The sequence below is a fragment of the Triturus cristatus genome, chromosome 5_2 (genome assembly GCF_964204655.1).
Source record: "Triturus cristatus chromosome 5_2, aTriCri1.1, whole genome shotgun sequence".
In the NCBI taxonomy this organism is placed as follows: domain Eukaryota; kingdom Metazoa; phylum Chordata; class Amphibia; order Caudata; family Salamandridae; genus Triturus; species Triturus cristatus.
Genome location: NC_140588.1, coordinates 228,299,628 through 228,321,804, shown reverse-complemented (window position 1 = coordinate 228,321,804; position 22,177 = coordinate 228,299,628). Strand labels below are relative to the sequence as shown.

The window sequence follows — 22,177 nt, the reverse complement described above, 5'->3', positions numbered from 1 at the left end:
GAACTGCCAAGCCATGTCTTCCCTGGACCGGAAACAAGCTTCCTAGGACCGGTTTCTGGCATTTCAGCCGTCTTCAGCCAGGCTTGCTTTAATCCAGTGGCAAAGTGAGCAAGGGACTCACGTCTGAGCATACCCTGCCAACTTATGGCGAACAAAGCAAAAACCAAAGGAAATGATGGACGGAGTGTTGAACATTGCAAGCACTCACCCCCAGTCAACTGATCTGGGTTTAATCCATCACCGTTCTTTAGCACACTCTGCCACCCCAGTTCAGACATGGGCATATGCAAATCAGTCTGACCCTGTGCCTCATGGGAACAGTCCAGCCCGAACTGCCAAGCCATGTCTTCCCTGGACCGGAAACAAGCTTCCTAGGACCGGTTTCTGGCATTTCAGCCGTCTTCAGCCAGGCTTGCTTTAATCCAGTGGCAAAGTGAGCAAGGGACTCACGTCTGAGCATACCCTGCCAACTTATGGCGAACAAAGCAAAAACCAAAGGAAATGATGGACGGAGTGTTGAACATTGCAAGCACTCACCCCCAGTCAACAGATCTGGGTTTAATCCATCACCGTTCTTTAGCACACTCTGCCACCCCAGTTCAGACATGGGCATATGCAAATCAGTCTGACCCTGTGCCTCATGGGAACAGTCCAGCCCGAACTGCCAAGCCATGTCTTCCCTGGACCGGAAACAAGCTTCCTAGGACCGGTTTCTGGCATTTCAGCCGTCTTCAGCCAGGCTTGCTTTAATCCAGTGGCAAAGTGAGCAAGGGACTCACGTCTGAGCATACCCTGCCAACTTATGGCGAACAAAGCAAAAACCAAAGGAAATGATGGACGGAGTGTTGAACATTGCAAGCACTCACCCCCAGTCAACTGATCTGGGTTTAATCCATCACCGTTCTTTAGCACACTCTGCCACCCCAGTTCAGACATGGGCATATGCAAATCAGTCTGACCCTGTGCCTCATGGGAACAGTCCAGCCCGAACTGCCAAGCCATGTCTTCCCTGGACCGGAAACAAGCTTCCTAGGACCGGTTTCTGGCATTTCAGCCGTCTTCAGCCAGGCTTGCTTTAATCCAGTGGCAAAGTGAGCAAGGGACTCACGTCTGAGCATACCCTGCCAACTTATGGCGAACAAAGCAAAAACCAAAGGAAATGATGGACGGAGTGTTGAACATTGCAAGCACTCACCCCCAGTCAACTGATCTGGGTTTAATCCATCACCGTTCTTTAGCACACTCTGCCACCCCAGTTCAGACATGGGCATATGCAAATCAGTCTGACCCTGTGCCTCATGGGAACAGTCCAGCCCGAACTGCCAAGCCATGTCTTCCCTGGACCGGAAACAAGGGTCAGGCTGATTTGCATCTGGCCATGTCTGAACTGGGGTGGCAGAGTGGGCTAAAGAACGGTGATGGATTAAACCCAGATCAGTTGACTGGGGGTGAGTGCTTGCAATGTTCAACACTCCGTCCATCATTTCCTTTGGTGTTTGCTTTGTTCGCCATAAGTTGGCAGGGTATGCTCAGACGTGAGTCCCTTGCTCACTTTGCCACTGGATTCAAGCAAGCCTGGCTGAAGACGGCTGAAATGCCAGAAACCGGTCCTAGGAAGCTTGTTTCCGGTCCAGGGAAGACATGGCTTGGCAGTTCGGGCTGGACTGTTCCCATGAGGCACAGGGTCAGGCTGATTTGCATCTGGCCATGTCTGAACTGGGGTGGCAGAGTGGGCTAAAGAACGGTGATGGATTAAACCCAGATCAGTTGACTGGGGGTGAGTGCTTGCAATGTTCAACACTCCGTCCATCATTTCCTTTGGTGTTTGCTTTGTTCGCCATAAGTTGGCAGGGTATGCTCAGACGTGAGTCCCTTGCTCACTTTGCCACTGGATTCAAGCAAGCCTGGCTGAAGACGGCTGAAATGCCAGAAACCGGTCCTAGGAAGCTTGTTTCCGGTCCAGGGAAGACATGGCTTGGCAGTTCGGGCTGGACTGTTCCCATGAGGCACAGGGTCAGGCTGATTTGCATCTGGCCATGTCTGAACTGGGGTGGCAGAGTGGGCTAAAGAACGGTGATGGATTAAACCCAGATCAGTTGACTGGGGGTGAGTGCTTGCAATGTTCAACACTCCGTCCATCATTTCATTTGGTGTTTGCTTTGTTCGCCATAAGTTGGCAGGGTATGCTCAGACGTGAGTCCCTTGCTCACTTTGCCACTGGATTCAAGCAAGCCTGGCTGAAGACGGCTGAAATGCCAGAAACCGGTCCTAGGAAGCTTGTTTCCGGTCCAGGGAAGACATGGCTTGGCAGTTCGGGCTGGACTGTTCCCATGAGGCACAGGGTCAGGCTGATTTGCATCTGGCCATGTCTGAACTGGGGTGGCAGAGTGGGCTAAAGAACGGTGATGGATTAAACCCAGATCAGTTGACTGGGGGTGAGTGCTTGCAATGTTCAACACTCCGTCCATCATTTCCTTTGGTGTTTGCTTTGTTCGCCATAAGTTGGCAGGGTATGCTCAGACGTGAGTCCCTTGCTCACTTTGCCACTGGATTCAAGCAAGCCTGGCTGAAGACGGCTGAAATGCCAGAAACCGGTCCAGGGAAGACATGGCTTGGCAGTTCGGGCTGGACTGTTCCCATGAGGCACAGGGTCAGGCTGATTTGCATCTGGCCATGTCTGAACTGGGGTGGCAGAGTGGGCTAAAGAACGGTGATGGATTAAACCCAGATCAGTTGACTGGGGGTGAGTGCTTGCAATGTTCAACACTCCGTCCATCATTTCCTTTGGTGTTTGCCAATGGAAGCATTACCCGCTCTCCTGGCTTGGCGGTGTGGCGGCCACCAAAATGACTATACTACCCCAGATTTTATATGTATTCCAAACTTTGCCCATCCGCCCTCCCCCTGGATGGATCCAACAGACCCAATCCGAGCTTGTGCAATTTATATGGCACGGCCGCAAACCCCGGTTGAAGCACGCCATAGCGGTCCTCCTGCCAGAGGAATGCGGACTCGGAGTTCCCGACCTTCAGCTCTATTTTCAGGCGACACAAATGCGTTATTTGGTTGAATTAAATCGGCTGGAATTGGAGAAGCATTGGCTATTTCAAGATCATGCTGTAGCTGCCACGTCCCTTCAGAAAGTTACTTTCCTTCGCAAGGCACACAGACCTCCTAATCTCTATGCGTCCCACATTACTCGGGTGTCCTTGGAGGCCTGGGATCGTACTAACATTAAACATAAATTAACCACCTTTCTCTCTCCGCTTACCCCAATATTCGATAACCCCGACTTTCAGCCGGGCATGGGTGAGGCAACGTGTGCATGCTGGCGCTCCAAGGAATGTCGGTCTTTAGGTCATCTCTTCAATGTCGACTGGATCATATAATTCCAGCCGGTCAAATCAGATTATGGGATCCCTGAAATCGAGCGGCTATGATACCTCCAGATCCGACACTGGGAACTACACCCACAAATAAAGCCACGCGCTCACCGACGCCTCTCCAAATACGAAAAATAGCTTCTCACATGCACATCGGATACAAAACTCATCTCCGACTTGTACAAAATGCTATAGGCCAGGAACACACATATGTATAGCGCCAGTCGGGCACGCTGGGAGTGAGACCTCGGTATGTCACTCAGTCACAAAGAATGGGAGGGTGTGTATTGCAGGGCCCGCCACTCAACCTACCATACGGTACTGACCGAGACAATGACAAAAATAGCCACTTATTTGTACTACACCCCTGCATTCATCCACTTAGCAGACCCACGACAGAGCTCTGACTGCTGGCGGGCTGTGGGAAACTTGGCACCCTGGTGCACCTCCTCTAGGATTGTGAACACCTACAATCATACTGGATTCAGGTCCTTGATGAGGTAGACAAACACCTAGACACACAAATACCGAGGTTTCCGACTTATGTCTTATTAGGTCTCCCGAACCCCCTGACATACCCTCTTAAATCCCAAAAAGGCCGCTTAATCGCAATCACTCTAGGCACAGCGGTTCAGAATATCCTGATCCATTGGCGTACCTGTCAGATCCCCACATTTACGGGTTGGTTGCAGCGACTATGGCATGTCCTAGGGATGGAGAAGATGACCCAAACACTGGCTGGGTAAGGTTCCGCTTTCGGAGAGCTCTAGCAACCATTCTTGTCCTTCCTCGTCTCAGAATTTCGAGAACTTACCTGCCCCAGATATTTGCGACTCCTGCCTCTCTCTGTTCAGCAGCCGACATCGACGTAATCCTATACCCACTTGCTGGACTTCAGACAGCCCCATAACTTCACTACCCCGGTGGACGAGGGAAGGGGGGTGGGGGTGGGATAGAGTAAGTTTCTTTTCTATGTCCTTGTATTTTGTTGGTTTGTTCGGACTCCTCTGCTGTTGTATACTAGCCACTTAGGGCGCCTATCGCCCTTGCTACTTTGTATACTGGGATGCCAGACATGTTGTTTGTTGATAAAATCTCAATAAAAGATTTAAACCATAAATGCTCCCCATGCTAATGATGTAATTGCAATATGCATATTAATGTAGTTAGGGGAAATATTCCTATTGAAAGCTAATGATTTCTGTAATCACACACATACATAGCATGGTAAATTCATTATTTTAGCCTAAGTTGTAGGCCTGAATCTGCAGTACATTTTAAATGTCCTCATTTCTGAAACTAATGTCTAAATTCTCATGTGAGTTTCATAGAATTTTATTTGTTCCATGTATTGCATTTCAGGTGGACAATGTTTGTTAGTGAAGAGTAAGGGTTTTGTTCCATTAGATACATTGTGGAATGAAGGAGTTACAGTTAGCTTGTCCTGGCAAAAAGATAAGGTAGAGGGAGGTGCTTTCACATGGGAGAAGGAGAGGAGACCAAGGATGAACTGTTGCAGAGAGGCGTACATGGTGAAGGCAGTGAAACAAATCAATGTCATGGAAAAGTTTTGTGCTGAGCCCACTGCAGTGTATGTGTGAGAAAAGCATAATGAGACATTTTCTGAAAATAATTTGAATATATGATGCGTTGAAGAGAGGGCTAGAGCCCCCATTCCTGCTTGCCTTTCTGACGGAGAATACCTGAATGCTAACTTGCTTCCTTTCGTGCTTGTGGCTTCAGGCCCCAAACCTATTTTATGGTGGAGTGACTTCTTAGGAAGGCTGTACCCACTGACACCTTTTCTCCTGAAAACCTCTTCGCTTATTTGCCAAATGAGGGATGCCACCTTTAAAGTTAGAATAGGGATAGTTATAACTAAATGCTGCATTCTGGAGAAGTGTCGATGCAGTGAGACCTGAACATTTGCTTCCTCTTTTCCTGCATAATCGTTATAGAAGTTATTGTCCTTTTCATGTTGCACCGAGTGAATATCTTCAAAAGATTTGGATTCCTTCTGCTTCTCCTGTATTTTTATAGTCTTCTGCTAAGATTCATGTATTTTGAACTGTTTCTGAATTTTTAATAAACTGACTAATCTCCAATTGGTTGTCGACTGGGGTTCTTGTGTAGCCTCTCTTGTGTTACACTGTATTTACGATTGACTTACGAATTTCACTCCTCTTTACGTTCTCATGCTGCTAAAAAAAAACCATCAGGAGACAGACATTGGAAGAGAACTGAATGTATGGGCCCAGGTCCTTTCATAAGTGAGGCGCTTCAGCTGTTTCTTGTGATCGAATGGAATGCGGGCCGAACATATACCAGTGGCTGAGATTAATTAAAGAATTCCATCCTTCACCTTGTTGTTTGTTGCAGTTGATTCAACAGGTATGCCCAGACATGCATCCTGTGCTCACTGTGCTGTAGGACTCAAGCTACACCCAACTGATGAGGCCAAAACGCGCCAAACTCAATCTGGGGTTGCTTGTGTTCGGCTTCTGGAGGCTCCACGTTAGGCAGTTGAGGATGGACTGTTACAAAGACAAGCAGGTTAAATTTGGACCTCTATCTAGAATGGAATATTGGGTGAAAAATGATGGACTGGAATACGGCCCTGAGCAATCACCAGTGGCTGATATTAATTCTAGCATTCCAACCTTCTTGTTTGTTGCTATTGCGTGCAATGTGACATAACTGGGAAATGTAGGAAGCTAAGGTGGAGAAGGTCAAAATAAGTATTTGTTGCCTTATCCATAAAGGTGGGCAGACTGTATGACACTGGCATATGTGAAATGTATACCTATGTGTTTAAGAGGAGAAGTATGTTTGTGGACAGAGAGACATGCGTTGGGGGTTCTGGTTCTAGGTGACATGTAGAGGTTTGTTAATCTTACCTGACTTCATTTTGCAGTTCCCTGGAATAGGCAGGCCATACATCAGTTCAGGGTGCATGGTAGAGAGAAAAACCTTGAGTAGTAGTGGGAGAGACAGAGTTGTGATTTGGATCCACCAGCATGTAGAGCCTCTGATACCTCTATTTTGGCAAGCGTATCCTTCGTACAGCTACTCTCATCCTTGCATTGTTTCCTTATGTCTCCTGCAGCTTGTCCTTCCTGCAACATAGCTGCCTTCTCTTCTCCACTGTGAGTTTGAGGAGGAAAACTATGTAGTTACGTTTGGCTATCAACTACAAAGTATACTTCATATACTTCCTCCTTCTATTTTACCAGTCTGTGGCTTCACTACATCACCCGACACACTCGGAAACGGGCAGGGCCCAAGGAGTGGGCTGTATTTATGACCTCCAAATTGTAATTTCTATCTTGTGTGTGTGATTGTGCTTAGGTGTTGACGTCTTCCCTATTCTTTGGCAGTTGTGGTTCCAAATTTGCTTACATGTCTTATACAAAGTTACACTTCAAATACAACTGTAACAGTCTTTTTCTAAGACATAAGGCCTTATTAAGAACTCGATGGATGGGTTACACGATCACAAATGTGATAGAGTTCCTGTCCACCTTATTACAAGCATAGTATAATTTAATGCACTTGACAGATAGCTGACAAATACTCTGTCTACCTTATTACAAGCATAATAGGATTTAATGCACTTGAAATAAAGCTGATGGTATATTTGTCACGTTTGTGATGGAGTAACCCATCCGTCATATTCTAAACAGGGTCCGACTGGCCTATAGGGCAATCAGGGAATGCCTGAAAGGCTGGTCTCACAGATTAGTGTAAGGACTGGTTTTTGGTGTTTGTGGGACTGTTTTATAGTCTGCTGGTCCAGCCTTTACTGTTAGTTTCTGTGATATTATCACACACACTGCCTGCAGCACACACAAATGAATGCAGTCTCCAATACCTGCAAAACATTTATAAGGCATATCTTTAAAAGTTAAAAACTGCCCTGATGTGCAAATGGGGACGCCTTTTTTAGCTATCTGATTTTCTAATGGGGACACTTTTATTTTGGTGTCCGGGCCTATTTTTTGTCCAGGTCCGACTCTAACTCTAAATTAGGCATATATATACTCACACCCCCTCATGCCCATGATTAAGAGGTGGGTGAGGAAACATAAGCATACATTTTCACTAATTCTTTAACTTGCCTTTGTGAATTGTGACAATGATCTTCGACTTTGTCAGTCTAATAGAAATACAATCTCTCTCCCAATATACAGAGGCAGTGTCAAGTACTCTATGGAAACCTAGTTTGGTATAATCCATCCAAATAGTATTTTCAACATATATGAGAGCAAGGACATTAACATTCAACAATTTTGGTATATTCTTTTACCAGTCTTAGGAAGACCAGCAAACTGTAAAAGAATGGTGTAGTGCAGTGGTTCTTAACCTTTAGACTTCTATGGACAATAACAATAAACTGAAATAATGTTGTTAAAAAATACAGAAACAAGCATTCATCAAACAAATATACAAGTTATGAAATATTTTATTTAATTAAAAAAAAAAATGTAAATCTAAATTTGAATAGGAAGGTTGAAGCTTGCTTTTCCAAATCTAATTGAACTTACTCTGCTTCCAGGAATCAATCCGAGGATACTACCTTATTTTTTAGCTTTCAGTTTCAAATTTCTTCACATTTACAGAATGCTTTAAAAAACTGTAATTGAACATTTTGTTTCTTTCGTTATATACACTCTATTATTCTGTTAATATTATTTAATTTTCAAAACAGTAGTGGACCCCCTGAGTAGGCTTCTCAGACCACCAGGTATCCCTGGAACACAGGTTAGGAACTACTGGTGTAGGGATTATGTATCCCTGCCCACCCCCACCCCCCTCCCCAGCTGGGACTTTTCAAAGAGATGCAATCATTTTTAATCAGTCTCTCCTAACCCAGGGATCAGATAAAAATGCAAATTAAATGGTGTCCTCAAACAATTGTTTATTTGGATTTCTCCCTGTGTCATGGTCCATGAAACGAGCAGAAATACAGATTTCCTCATATCCTGTGTGGAAGATTGAAATCATATGATTTAAAACATCATAAGCAGACAAATAAATAAACATATGCTCATTGATTTGCCACTACGTTTAAGATTTCATAAATATTTGAAAGCCTCCATTGGTGTCTCAGGCATCAGCACAACTTACACTGACGCCCTTCCCTTTTGAATGGGGCTGAATTATTTGCCCAGTTTTTGTTTTTTCTGTGTTTCTTCAAAACAGTTTAAGCACTTAGTAGAAATGGAAATTGGGCAAGCATGCCGAAGTTCAAGATACTTAGCCTGATACATAAAAGTTGCCAGACCATCTCACGTAGCCAGTGACACATGAATGTGTGCAAGTGGATCAGACAGATGCAGCCCGTGCAGGTAAGAGCGGTGGGGCTGGGTTGGGGGGGAATTTGACAGACGACCACAAGGGAAAATTAAATAAATAATTAATTTTCCTTCATCGTCTGTCAAAATCCCCTCCACCCGGCCCCACCGCTCTTACCTGCATGGGCCGCGGATTCGGAACAAAAGTTGACTGTGCCCAGCAACCCAAAGTTTCTGAAGAGGATTCGGCTATTTATGTTAGACTACAATACCTTCACTACACACGTGCTTTCCTGTGCAGATTTGTGCACTGATCAGTTAAAATAGCAAAATTGCTTGATGTGAAGGTCTTTTTTTCTTGGAGTTTTCCAGAAGTATAAACAAACAGATTATTAATCTTTTAATTGCTTGTTGTGTTATGTTTTCTTTTGCATAGGAATCTGCCATTAGCTGTCATTATTTCCATGCCAGTTGTTACTATAATCTACATTATGACAAATGTGGCATATTACACAATGCTGGATATGGAAACTATCCTGGAGAGCAGTGCTGTAGCTGTGGTAAGTGTCCAATATTCGCCTTCACTAATGCATGTTTTGGAGATTGAGATGGCATGTGATGAGTCATTAAATATTCTGCCTATGATACAAGATGAATTAGATGATTGTCTATAAAGGTGGTGACTATTTAGCCTGCTGCCCTGTAAATAGTGAATGTTCTCTGCAATGTTCCCGACCACTGGCTAAGTAGTAGAGATTATTTACTGTTTGGCCGACGGCCTTAGAAATAGCAGAGAAACTTCATTATTTACCCGGTCAGTGGCTAAATAGTTGAAATTTTGCCCTGTTTTGTCAGCAGCTGTGCAGATAACACAAAAATGTAACTATTTACCCGGCCAACCTCTAAATAGTAGAGAATATGCACTATATGGTCAGCAGCCATGCAAATAGCAAATAAACCTTACTATTTTCTTGGCCTGTAGCTAAATGATAGACATTATGTATATTTTGTCCAGACGTAAAGCAAATAGCAAAGCAACATCAGTTTTTACCCAGCTCCAGAAAAAAAGAGTAGACATTATGTATATCTTGGCCAGCAGTCATGCAAATATTGATTACACTTCTTTATCTACCTGGCTGCTGTGTAAATAATAGTACTATTTGGCAGAGACCTTTCAAATAGCAAAGAAATTTCACTATTTACCCAGATTCTGGCAAAATAGCCAACCACTGGCATTGCACATAGCAAAGACTTTTCACTATTTACTCAGTTAATGGCTAAGATGTACCCGGTCACTGACTAAATAGGAGAAATTACATACTATTTGGCCAGCAGCTTTGCAAATAGAAAAGAAACTTCATTATTCACATGGTGGCTAACTAAATAGAAGATGGTATGCAAAACGTGGCCAGTAGCCATGCAAATAGCAGAGAAATCTAACTACTTCCCCGGTTGCTTTCTAAACAACTTCAATGTTATATTATTATGCAGATTTCAACAGACAATTACCATCAGGTAGGACTGCAGACAAGAAGTGAACCCAGGTGGCATCCATCTCCTTCTGCAAATTAGAGTCTTGATGTATTATTATTCCATCCACAAAAAGTGGTCGTAAATTATACCTCACAGACGTTTCGTGACTGGAATTGTATTTTTCAAACCAACTTATGTACTATTAGGTCAGTTCTCAAAATACCAAGAAGCAGGGTATCAGAGAACCACCTGCTTAATTAATATTAATTAGGCAGATGGCAATTTGCAGCCCTCTGTGATTGGGTGCAATCACAGGGTTGGTGGACTGCAAGGACAGCACACCACCATCCCTAGGACTGAAAACATATTTTTAAAGGAGCCTGTTCCTTGAAAGAACCAGTGTTGCCTTTAAAATAAAAAAAGATTTCTGTTCTGGAAAACTTCAGGGGGTGATCCATTGGATCTGACGCTGCCAACATTATTAAGTAGCTCATCAATGGTTTGTAACTGCAATTGAGGTAACAATCTATAGTTTACATTTATTACCAAATAAGAAATGGGAGAGGGGACGCCCCTTTCAAAACCCCTCCTATTTGCAGAAAGGATTGCAAAGGTCCTTTTTTAATTCAAAATAGTTTTCCAACTCATAAAAAGGCATTTGTGTATAATGATAAGCACTTTTGTGGTCACAAGTTCTGTGTTTTATTACATGACACCCTTAAAACGGGCTTAAATGCAATTTGCACCTTAGCCCAAAGGTCCCAAATGTTTGAGTGTTTCCAAAATATTTTGACAGACATGACACAGAATGAAACTCCATTATACCACGAGCCAAGACACAGTGACTTGGGAGGCCCTTTATGGAGCTATGTCGTGCTCCACAAAAGCTCATATTTCTTCAAGTTGACAGCAGAGGTTGCTAATCATACAGATGATTAAAAGATTTGCAAAACTAGATAAAGCGGTTTACCCTTCTGCAGTCTTTTTTTTCTCAGTAGATGGAAGACTTCCTGAGGAATATTAAGTAGGGAAGGATCTGGATGAGTCAACTAATCCCGACTATATGGTCAACTCATGGATAATGTCTGCTTTACTAGGCAAGGAATAGGACTATGATTTATTAAACGGATCTCGTTAGAATATGAAGCAAAATCCCCAGTGAATCTGGGAAAAACGCATTAGAATCAAATACACAGATCAAAGGAAACTGACAGAGGTATTTTATTCATGAACTTTCTTACAAATATCATAGAAAATAAAACACTGTAAATGAACAGAGACTTTTTGTTACCTCCGTTCTTGTCATCTATGGATCGATTATTTCACAGTTTCAGTTTTATACTCCTTTTCCAGACAGGGGATGTGGATCCACTTTCTAAGGTTTCAGAACTGATTTAGAGCGATTCTCTTTCAAAAGTCATGTTCTGGCTTTAGCTCAGACATTCACTGCGTGCTAGGTGATGACTGTCATATCAGTATTAATGGGGCTGGTTTCAAGCAGGAATATCCAAAACAAGGACAAAATGAAGCATGAGATCTCAGCGCCTGGCTGTCATCAGCCTTCCTGAAGCAGTCATCAAGCACAGACAAAAGGGCAGCCCTTCTTAGATCTTTGTCACCTTTAACAAGAGGAATCTCCGACCTCTCCCTCACTACTACCATCTATTCTATGTTGTCACTCTGGAAGAAATAATCAGCAGCTTTTTCCTAACAAGAACCTCACTGAATTTCTGTGGGTAGCTATTCTACATCCTCCCTAACTTCAGTGTCTAGGTCTCCTCCCTCCAGCCACAGGGATACAGTCAATACCCTTCCACTGTCTTGGGAAGCTACTCTCCATCACATGACATGCTAAACCAGGGGCCATCCAAGACATTCCACTGGTCCCAGTCCTCAATCTTTCACCAATCTTGGAGCCTTACTCCTATACACTTGCTACAAATACACAACATATACATTCTCATTGAATGTCAGCACAAAGTTTTATGAGTCACACAAGCCACTCTACTGATCTTGACACTTTGCTGGCCTTCCAAACACTTTTGAGGAATACATATCGCCATAACCCTTCACCTAGTCGTACGAGTTTCACAGATCACTTGTCTGGTGCTGAAGCTATCATTGCTGGCTTGGTTTCTAGTGCTATCACGGTTGTCAATCGGAGATCTTTTTATTCAAAATCCCTCTGTGAGACATCTTAGATAGTCTTTCTGGAGCCCCCAATCTTATGCCCCTCAGCTCCCATTCGATCCCTTTTTTAGCCAATGACCATTTTTGCTGGTGTCAACCCTCTGAGTTTGTCAAACGCTTTCTACCACCCTTCATGGAACACACTCCTTTTTACTCATCCACCATTAGACCCTTCTGCCAGGTTTCGGTCCCTCTACCCTCTGATCCCCCCTCGGAGTACTGTGCCATCACCAGACAGTATATGTTATTACCCAGAGGTCAAAACATAACAGTCCTGATTTTTATTTACTTTACATGATCGGATTTTTCAGCAAATACTTACACGTTCTATAAGTGGGTTGAAAAGGGTGGGGGTTTCTACATGTTAATAGCATAAGAAGCACGAGTAAGAACCATTTACAACAGTGATATCCCAAATACATATGACCTAGAATTGCATAGACATCCTCAGTCATCTTCCTTCTCCTTCTGGTCCTTCTATTCCTTCTGGTGATGGTTCTTCTCCTGGTCATGTTCCAGTCCTCTTCTTCTGAGTTGGTTTGGTCCTCCTGGTCCTCACCTGGCACTGCTTCAACTAGCTCTGGTCAACCTGGTACTGATTTTTATAATTTGGTGCTCTTGTTCTTGTCCTTCCTGACCCTAGTTTTCCTGGCCCTGCTCTTGGCCCTTTCATATATTGGCTGTTCCTAAGTCTCCTGAGCCTGGGACACCTCACTGTCTGCTGGGTCCTTCTCCACCTGGTTCTGTTGTCCTGGTTCTCCTTGGCCTGGTGCTCCTAGTTCTCCTGGTTTGGATCATTCTGGTCCTCCTTGTCCTGGTTCTTGTCCTCTTGACCCACCGGATACTGCATCCATTGACACTGGTCCTTCTTATTAGGTCCTCTTGGGCTGGGACTGGTCATTTAAATACTGGTCTTGATCGACTGGCCCTTGAGGCTTGTTTTGCCCTGGTTCATGGCCTTGATATCTCAGTTGAAAGTCTTACTGCTCCAGTTGCTACTTCAGATACTGGTCCCCTTGGTTCTGATCCTCCTGGTCCTTGTTCAGGCTCACACCTATCCGAATCCGTCTATTGCACCCAATCCTCATCAATCTGGTTCCTGGTCATAACGACCCTTGTACTCATGCTCTTAATCTGACTAGTTCCCCAGGGTCTCCTCTACCTTGTCATAATATTCTTGGATCTGGTCCTGCCACTCCTTGTTATCCTGGTTCTGTACTAACTTGTCCACTTAATCCTCATTCTCCTTGTTTAGGACATCCTACCACGTGGCTTGGTCATCCTGACTTCTGTCATCCTGCCCCCTTGTCCTGGTCGTCTTTTTCTCCTCATCCAGGTCTTCCTTGTCATATTATGCCAGGTCTTGATCCTCTGTGGCCCCTGTGACTTGATCCTTCAAAAAAGAGGAACTGGGAGCCTATGAAAGTCCAGCACAATTGCTCCTACAAGTGAATTTGATATGAGGGAGTGCAGTTCCTATCAGACAGCAGAGAAAAAAGAGTTCCAGGTCATAGAGAAAAGAGCTCCATATAGGAGCAAGTGCACTCACACACTCTGAGAGGTGTTATGCTTCGTCATTTGGAAATGCTCCTCGTCGGGCCGGCGCTGCAATGCCCGATGAGTACCCACTAAGGGACTCTTTGCCGGAGATCTATTTTTCGATGCCGTAAGGTGAAGTGTGGTTGTGTGGATTGTGTGATATGGTGATTGACAGTGTCTTAAAATAGGTATAGTGATGCTTAATGTCAATTTATTCAATGAAAAAAGCACACTACCCCAAATAAAAACGTGGTCCTCAATTCAGAAATATTAGTCTTTACTGAGCTCAACTCAACAAGTGGGGGTATATAGTGGTCAACATATTTCTTGCCTCTGGTTGTCCACAAGGATCAAATGGCAGTTCTTCAAGACCTAGTGTTGCAAATCTACACTACTTTGTAATTAGAATCTAAGTTTAGAACACAATGAGAAATAGTACAGAGTCACAATGTAATGTAACTACGAGGCAACAGAGCCGGGGTAGGTTTGAAATACAAACACAGCTCCATGTCAAAGACGCAACTAAGTGTTCAGCTCCGTCTTTGCCTTCTGGGGCGAGTCTAGTCCTATTTAGGGTCATTTTGCCCGACCAGGTACAGGTAAATTGTTGCCGTGTGACCTGTTTTGTGACTGCACTAAGGCATTTTAACTTTTTAATTTTTCAAATGTCTAGGTGAAAGCTGACAGCAGTTAGTGTATTTCTTTATTAATGAACCAGTAAGAGATCTCCTGTGCAGATTCCAGCATTTTTTCATGCACAATGAAAAACAGTGTTATTTCTTTTTATTGGGAGGATTTTGAAAATGGTATTTCTTTGTCCTTTACTGTAAGATATATGCAGCGTGAAATGAAAAAAGATATCTATTTTACCCAGGCATGCATCACTAACAATAACCAACTAGAAACATTCTCGAATGTTGCTTTGTATGAGACATCCGTGTAGGTTTTAAGATCTGTTATGACACTATTCACGGGAAACCCCCTTTAATATCCAGAAGGGTCAGTGTGCTGATCACTGCACAAGAAAAAGTGCACTGCAGAGACAAAGAACATTTGACATATTTTGCTGTAATATCACTAAGCATAAAGGTTGGATGATGTAACTTCCTGTGATTCCATTGAGGTCTAAGATAATGCAAGTTCCCTTCCTGTGATGTAATCGGGTGTCATGAGACCTGTGATGTCACTTCCACTACCCGTGGCATTTTGGTAAATTGACATGCATGTCCTAAGGTCATAGTCCCTTGACACTCATAGGACAGTTCTTGGTCCTCTTGGTCTTTATCCCTGTAATCCTAGTTGCTCTGATTCAGGCCTCTTGGTATTCTTGTTAATACTCCCCTCAGCTTCCTTGTTTATTATGGTCCCCTGGTACTACTGTAATTGTAATGGAAAGAAAGGCACTCTATTCTTTAAGAATCTATTTAAAGTTTTTTGGGAAATTATAAAAGTAAGGGGTGCTTCCGAAATTTGGGCTGTCTGTCAGAACAGACCCTGAGATTTAGTATTTGATGATGCAAGTACTTCGCCTTGCTTCGGAGCAGCGTACCCACCAGCCTCAGCTGAAAAGCTCAGTGTTACTTATTAAATTTCAAACGATTTCATATCAATATAGTTATATCATAATTCACATCGTTCTAATGATTTTACACAGTAATTGATTTAATCAAAATATACAATTCACAATAACGTTTGCATAATATACAAATATCAGAATTTCCATGTGATTTGATTCGCCCAATGCATTTCGGGCCTTTGGCGGCCCTTCGTCAGGGGCTTTTCTGCAAATAATAAAAAAATTACATAATCATCATGCTCCAATGTTCCCTAGTCTTCCTGGATCAGGTCCTGGTTCTCCTGTCTCAGCCAAGTGCCCTAACAGTGCAGTAGCAACCGTTAAATCAGGTTAAAGGAATTAATCAAAGCAGGAGCTGTGATCAGCATTGAGAGTAAGTCTCCAAAGGAGCATCAGGAATCAGAAAATCACTGTTATCAGTAGCTTACAGCAATTTTGGCAAGCGTAGCACAGCCAAGTGCTAAAGGGCATTGCAGGAGAAATTTGAATAGAATGCATTAACTCTCTAACTAGGAACACATGTTGCAAACTCCGAATGTTAGATGATCTAGAACCAATGGAAAGGGATCTTCTGATGGTCCATCGTCTACTCTCTCGATTGCCACGATAAATGCTCATATCGACATGTTGTTATCTAAATGTTGCTAAAATGTTTTACAAAAGTTACATCTAGGAAGGTTCTCATGAGATTCTTTACAAGCCTACTCTGTTAGCTGTTCAGTGTTCCATTGTGTAACAGTGGGCTGATCTATTAAATAAAACTTTAATTTCTAGCATGTCCTAGTTAGAGCATGAGACTCAAATCTATAGCAAACAATTTCTTTCTCTATCATACTTTTTCATTTTAAGCATGTGGCAGATGAAGCTATCTAAAATACAATGACATCATACAGTGTGAGGAAGGAAAGAAATACATTTTGCTGCAAGCAGCACATTTCACAAAGATGACAAGTTCTGCAATTCAATTCTAACTTTAAATCTGCATTTTCTAAAAGGCATTTATTTTATTTAAAGGAAAAGGAAATAACAAAGTTATATATTGAAGCCTAGCAGTGAATAAAAAATAGAAATGGGAGCTTTCTGCTGAAATAAGCAGCATTTTCACTTATGCACGTTTAATAAAAGCACATTTTGTCTAACCTCTATTTCGTTACGCATTTTCTACATTATTGTTGGGGCATATTTCTACATTGACATGAGGTTAATTTATGGCTACATTTTTCAACTTCCTCACCCATATGCAGCAGATGATGGATCATGGGGCATATGTGGCAAGTCGATAATTATGTGGACAACACCCCTTTTGCAACAATGCATAATTCCAGTGACCCACCATAATGTCAGGACCTCAATACATTTGCAAAATCTCAAATAGTGTACTACTCCACTTAGAACATGAATCTATTTGTAATCATGTAGCCTCAAACATTTAGGGATCATTTTAATGCGGTAATCTTTACATCTATAGTGTTGGTGTTGAATTTGCCAGTAACACAAGAATTGCTATTTTCAGCATTCAGAATGTCATAGGCCCTGGTTGTTCCCTAAGAAATGGAGGAATTAGAGTGGGAATTGGTGAACAGAGCAGTCCGTTAAGTGGTATTTAATTATGTTTTTGTCATTTGACACGTAGCTCTTTCAGCAACTTTTTAGTGCCAAATGTCCGCAGATAGAAAAATTAGGAATTCAGATTTACCGCATTGGTTGTTATTAATTATTCGGCTGGTAAATGGAGATAACTGGTGAATTGATTACTTCTGACCACTTGTAATGAAGGTCTACATTATAGAATAAGAACAAATGTTCGTTTTAAAAAATGCAGCTGCGGATTTTAGGAATGCAAATAACTCTTAAGACTTCCAAATATTACCAATGTCTAATTCTGGAATATGCATAATCTTTGGAAGGAAAAGTGAGGTTACACAATATTAATTCTACTGTTTAAACAATCACTATGAATGGAAATGCAGTCTTATTGTCGCCCTCAATTTTATCTACCTTAATTATGTTTTTTTTTTTAGACCTTCGCGGACACGGTTTTTGGATTTATTAAATGGATTATTCCCTTGTCGGTGGCAGTTTCTTGTCTCGGTGGGCTAAATTCCTACATTATTTCTGCCTCAAGGTAAAACGAAAAAAGTTTAAAAGTTGTGTTCTATATTGCCATACAATGTTACCTAAAATGTTGTTTTGTAGGACAGTACTGGCATTTATACAAAGCCTATGTTTATGGGGCTGATTCATAATCGTTATTATACATTTAGAAATGTCATTTTAGGACTACTCCTATGATTTTAATAGATCTGTAGGGGACAAAGAATTCCGCAACCACGCTTTTGAGCTCACTTCTGTGCATTTCCTGCAAGACAAACAAATCGTGGGTGCATGTGTGATGATATGTACATTATCACATTAAAAATGTTTTGTTTTTTTTGTATCCACCAGAGAAAATATTTTTCTTGTTTGAAAAATACCAACTCCCAGAACCCTATGAAACATGGGATGTTTGGGGTATTTTGCAGTTAGTTTGCAAACACATGGCAGCCATTTTGGGCATAGTCTAGGTGCACAGATTGAGAGTAAAAACCACAGGAGTCGTTTGTGAATGCCAGCAAAATGATAATATTTTGTGTGTTCATTGACTTTGCAATAGCAACTGCACTGTTCATGTTATGGAAACATCTAAGTTCTCTCTGCCTGTAAACAAAGAAACGAAGATCAAAGGTACTGATTGTTTTTTTTTTTTTTTTACATTATGTTCTATTGATGGTCTTAAATGTTTTCATATCTAGATTTTGTGCGTCAGGATCTGCCATTTGCAACAGGTGGTATTGTTTCGACACTCCATAGTTAAATCTACATGTACATAAAAATTAAGGAATTAGGTCCTGGTAATAGAACGAAAGCTAGCTTCTTCAGACTACGAAAATGGGAAATTAGGCCCTCAGTTCTGGGATTTTGGCATAGGGCAGCATAACAAACCACCTTGCTGTGCTGCCCTCACATCAAAGTGAAAGGTCAGGAATGCACCTCATTTTTGCAATACGGAGTATTCCTGTCCTTTCTCCCTGAGCTGATGCCGTTTCAGCAGACTAATGCTTACGGATGCTAGGGTGCCTCAGTTGCATCCAGGATTGTTTATGTGCAGGAAGGGACACATTTCGGCACAAAAACAATCCTAAAAGGTGTTTCCCTCTCTTAAGGGAAGAGGAAAAAAAGAGCCGACATAAACCTATGTCTCCTCCTTATGTCTCACCTCGGGAGGCGTACCTTTTTGGCGTTTCCCCAGGTTTATATGGTTTATATGGTTTTGCAAATCTGGGGCAGCGTCAAAATGCATGTAAAAACCTACTGCAATGCCCATGGAACCCCTTTCGGGTGCAGAGTAAGGCGACACAGTGTTGCCTTACTCAAGATTTGTGAGGCCACTCAAAGCCACACATGGTGGCTTTCTGTGGCTTCATAAATCTGATTGAGAGCCCTGCGTCACACATCTATCACTTTAAGTGGTGCACGCAGGGCTCTCATAAATAAGCCCCATAGTGTTGCAGTTTGTGCAGCACTTAAATTAACTTTTTGTGAAAGAAAATAAAAACACGTAAACCCTAAAAATATATAGTTTTTAAATATTTTTTTTAATTCTGGTTAGAATGTTGCTGTAAAGTAGTTCCATGACAAAACAATGGTAGTCATCAATTAGATTATGGAATGGCAAAGTCCTCCTACCTCCCATTTTTAGGTCTGGCTACAGAGAAGGAGGCTCTCTCCACCCCTACAAAATTTTGAAAATATAGGTTCAAATGGCACATTTTGTTAATAAACAATTCCATTGTTTTTTTGCAAAGTCAAATAACATATCTCTCCAAAATGCCCAAAGACATCAGCAAATGACACATTTTACAGCACAATTCCCACACAAATTATTTTAAAATCCAGAGATTCTGAAGAAACATTAATCAAATACTACAATACTTTTGATGGAGCAAGTAAAACAAGATTTTTTATACCTCCTCTAATTTGCATGAAATTAATTACGTAATCAGTCTAAAATTAATTTACAAAACATGTTTGAACTGGAAGTGGTACTAATCAATATTTGCACTTTGATAAACATACACGTGGGACTAAATTGCTAATTGCATGACAAAATTAAATAATTAACATTGCTACGCAAACTAACCTTAGATTGTGTTAAAATAGTAAAATTGCATGGTTTATATTGCTTTGTGATTGTATTGTGGCTTAAAGTTATCGTATGGTAAGTATTATCGCTTTAAATGTTGCTGCAGCTAGAAAGATACTAATATATATTGGGATTTGTGTGGGTTTGAACATTAGAACCTTAATTTCTACATATTAATTGCTGAACCATTGATAACCCCGAACTGTCCAATCAGAACATTTGGTCTGCCCCTAAAGTTGCAATATTTTGTATGAAGTAAGGCAAGAAAAGGTAAAATAACCCCTCATCTGTCATTTACCGTTGTTGGTTCGGGAGGAGTTTGAGAGTTGCAGTTGGAGTTGCGGTTGCGTTCGTCTTTGGGTTTTCTTTGAGAGGGAGTTCTTGTTGGGTGGTTGTTCCTCTTTCAAATTTCCCGACTTTTCTATTTCATTAAGTTCAATGCTGCCAGTCTGGGTGTGGAGTTAATCCATGCTGCAGATTGATGTATGGACTTTGCAGAGATATTGCATTGTATCCTGTATTTTTGCCTGACGGTTTGATCCCTTGGTGAGGGTCAGGCATCCTGTCTAGGGGAGTCTTTACCTGAGAATGCGGATAACTCCCTGTTCGATCAGAAGCTATCGTCGCCTCTTCATTGGTAAATGTTTTACTGTAAATTTCCTAAATTTATACTTAAATGAAAATTCTAAATGCTTGATACTCCTTAATAAATCTGAATTGCAAACTATGAACTGTAGTAAATAAATGCAAGATTAAAGGGATTGATTAATAATTTAGATAAACAACATTGAAATAACAAGAAACAAGTTTTGTGGTTCTTAAATTAATCATTGAAGAGATCAAATGTTTCCTAGACTATAATTGTGTGCTAGCAGGTTCTAATTCACCATCAACCAGTCCAACTAGTTGGTCCATCGACCAAACAGTAGAGTGCCTTGATGATAAAGTCAGGATACTGAAAAGTGTTTATAGAATGTATATATCAAGTAGTAAGAAAATTAATCCTGATGGATAATAAGGTACCCACATGTCCAGCAGTCCCTTCTCCTGAGTACAGATTCTAGTGAGTGCTGTGTGGATGTGAAGTGTGTTGGTGTTATGGCCCCCACCAATGAATGTATAAATGAACCTTTGTGAATAAGAATCTGTGACATAAGGAGAATATGTAAATTTGTCCTTTGTGCTAGATCAGTATTTCGTGGTAGCAGAGGTGATGGTTACTATTGTATTGGTTTGGTGATTATTGATTTATGTTTAACACTTTATGTTGAGTATTGTTTATGTTAAGTGTAGTCAGAAATGTGAAACTTCCGGGAAGTAGGGAGTGGATTTATGTGGCAAGAAGAAGTCACATGGAATTGAACATTGTCTGGTTTCAATAATTGTGATAACACGGAATTGTGTTATGTTAGGGAAATCTCTGTATGAATGTGTGTGAGTGAAATAGCAATAGGTTTTCTTGTGAAACTCTGGCCTTAATTTTCAGGAGCACTGTAGTCTCTGCATGTGTTTTATCCCCAGAGAAACAGGTTTACCTTTTGCTTGTTAGAAGGGTAAGGTAGAGGGAAGTGCTACTTTATCGGCGAAACGAAAAATTCTGTGGTAGGATAGAGGTAAGAGCTGCCTACTGGAAAGACAGAATTCTTGTGTTAATGGACAAAGCTATCTCTTTGGTTTGGCGAAACACTCAACGGAGAAGTGTTTATGTTGTTACTAACAGATTTTGATTAAAGAAAACTTAAGAAAAGTTTGCCGATAAATTTTGTAAAAGAGGGCTCAGCAAGAGCAGGAGTAGTGGGAAAGGCTGACGACAGAAAGACCGCGCTGGATTGGTCAGCTGTGGAAAGACGAAGCTTTAACTGATTGGTGCGTTAGTGTGAGACGCGCTAGGATTGGAGAATTACAAGAGTGATGTAGACGCTCTGGATTGGTGTGTTTGTGTGAGTCGCGCTAGTATTGGTCAGAAAACTGAGAAGCCGTGATAAAGGTGAATTGCGGAGCTTCATTGATTAAGAGTTTGTAAAATAAAATAAGATGTATTACGATCCGCCTGAAAAGGAGAAAAAGTCATGGTTTGGAAAAATCAAAAACTTATTCAAGAAAGATAAGCCGATTGTAACTGGAGAAGGACAGATACTTCCTCCACTGAAAATGCCTGCATCCTTTATGGTGGCGAAATATGTTTATCATACATGCATTTGGTTGGAAAATTGGGTAAAGTATACCAAAGATGATGGAGTACTAGCGTTTCCGGCAAATGGTTCATTTAGTCTAGCTGTACTACGAAATTTGAGAGACAGAATGATGAGATTGGAACCGAAACCCAGACCTACCCAATTTGAGGCTTTGACAATGGGAAGAAGAGATGTATGAACGAGAAAGGCATCGTAGTGGAAGAAGGTATAATTATGTGTTTGGTAGATATTATGGTCAAGAAAGCCATGATGACAGAATGAGAAGATGGCGTAATGCAAGCATGACTGAAGGCATGTTTCCTCTGAGAAGTGCTGGAGATACGGGAGGTGGAAAATGTACGGAA

The 22,177-nt window shown here is 41.7% G+C and overlaps 1 protein-coding gene across 3 annotated transcripts in view; it reads left to right on the top strand.

Moving 5' to 3' along the window:
- Nucleotides 1-22,177, top strand: part of LOC146822827 (Y+L amino acid transporter 2-like) — a 436,531-nt gene that overhangs the window by 338,495 nt on the left and 75,859 nt on the right. For all 3 annotated transcript variants that reach the window (XM_085607020.1, XM_085607018.1, XM_085607019.1), the window contains 2 exons: nucleotides 9,114-9,237; nucleotides 17,477-17,580. In XM_085607020.1, the coding sequence (XP_085463146.1) occupies nucleotides 9,114-9,237; nucleotides 17,477-17,580 (228 nt within the window). The remainder of the gene's footprint in view (nucleotides 1-9,113; nucleotides 9,238-17,476; nucleotides 17,581-22,177) is intronic.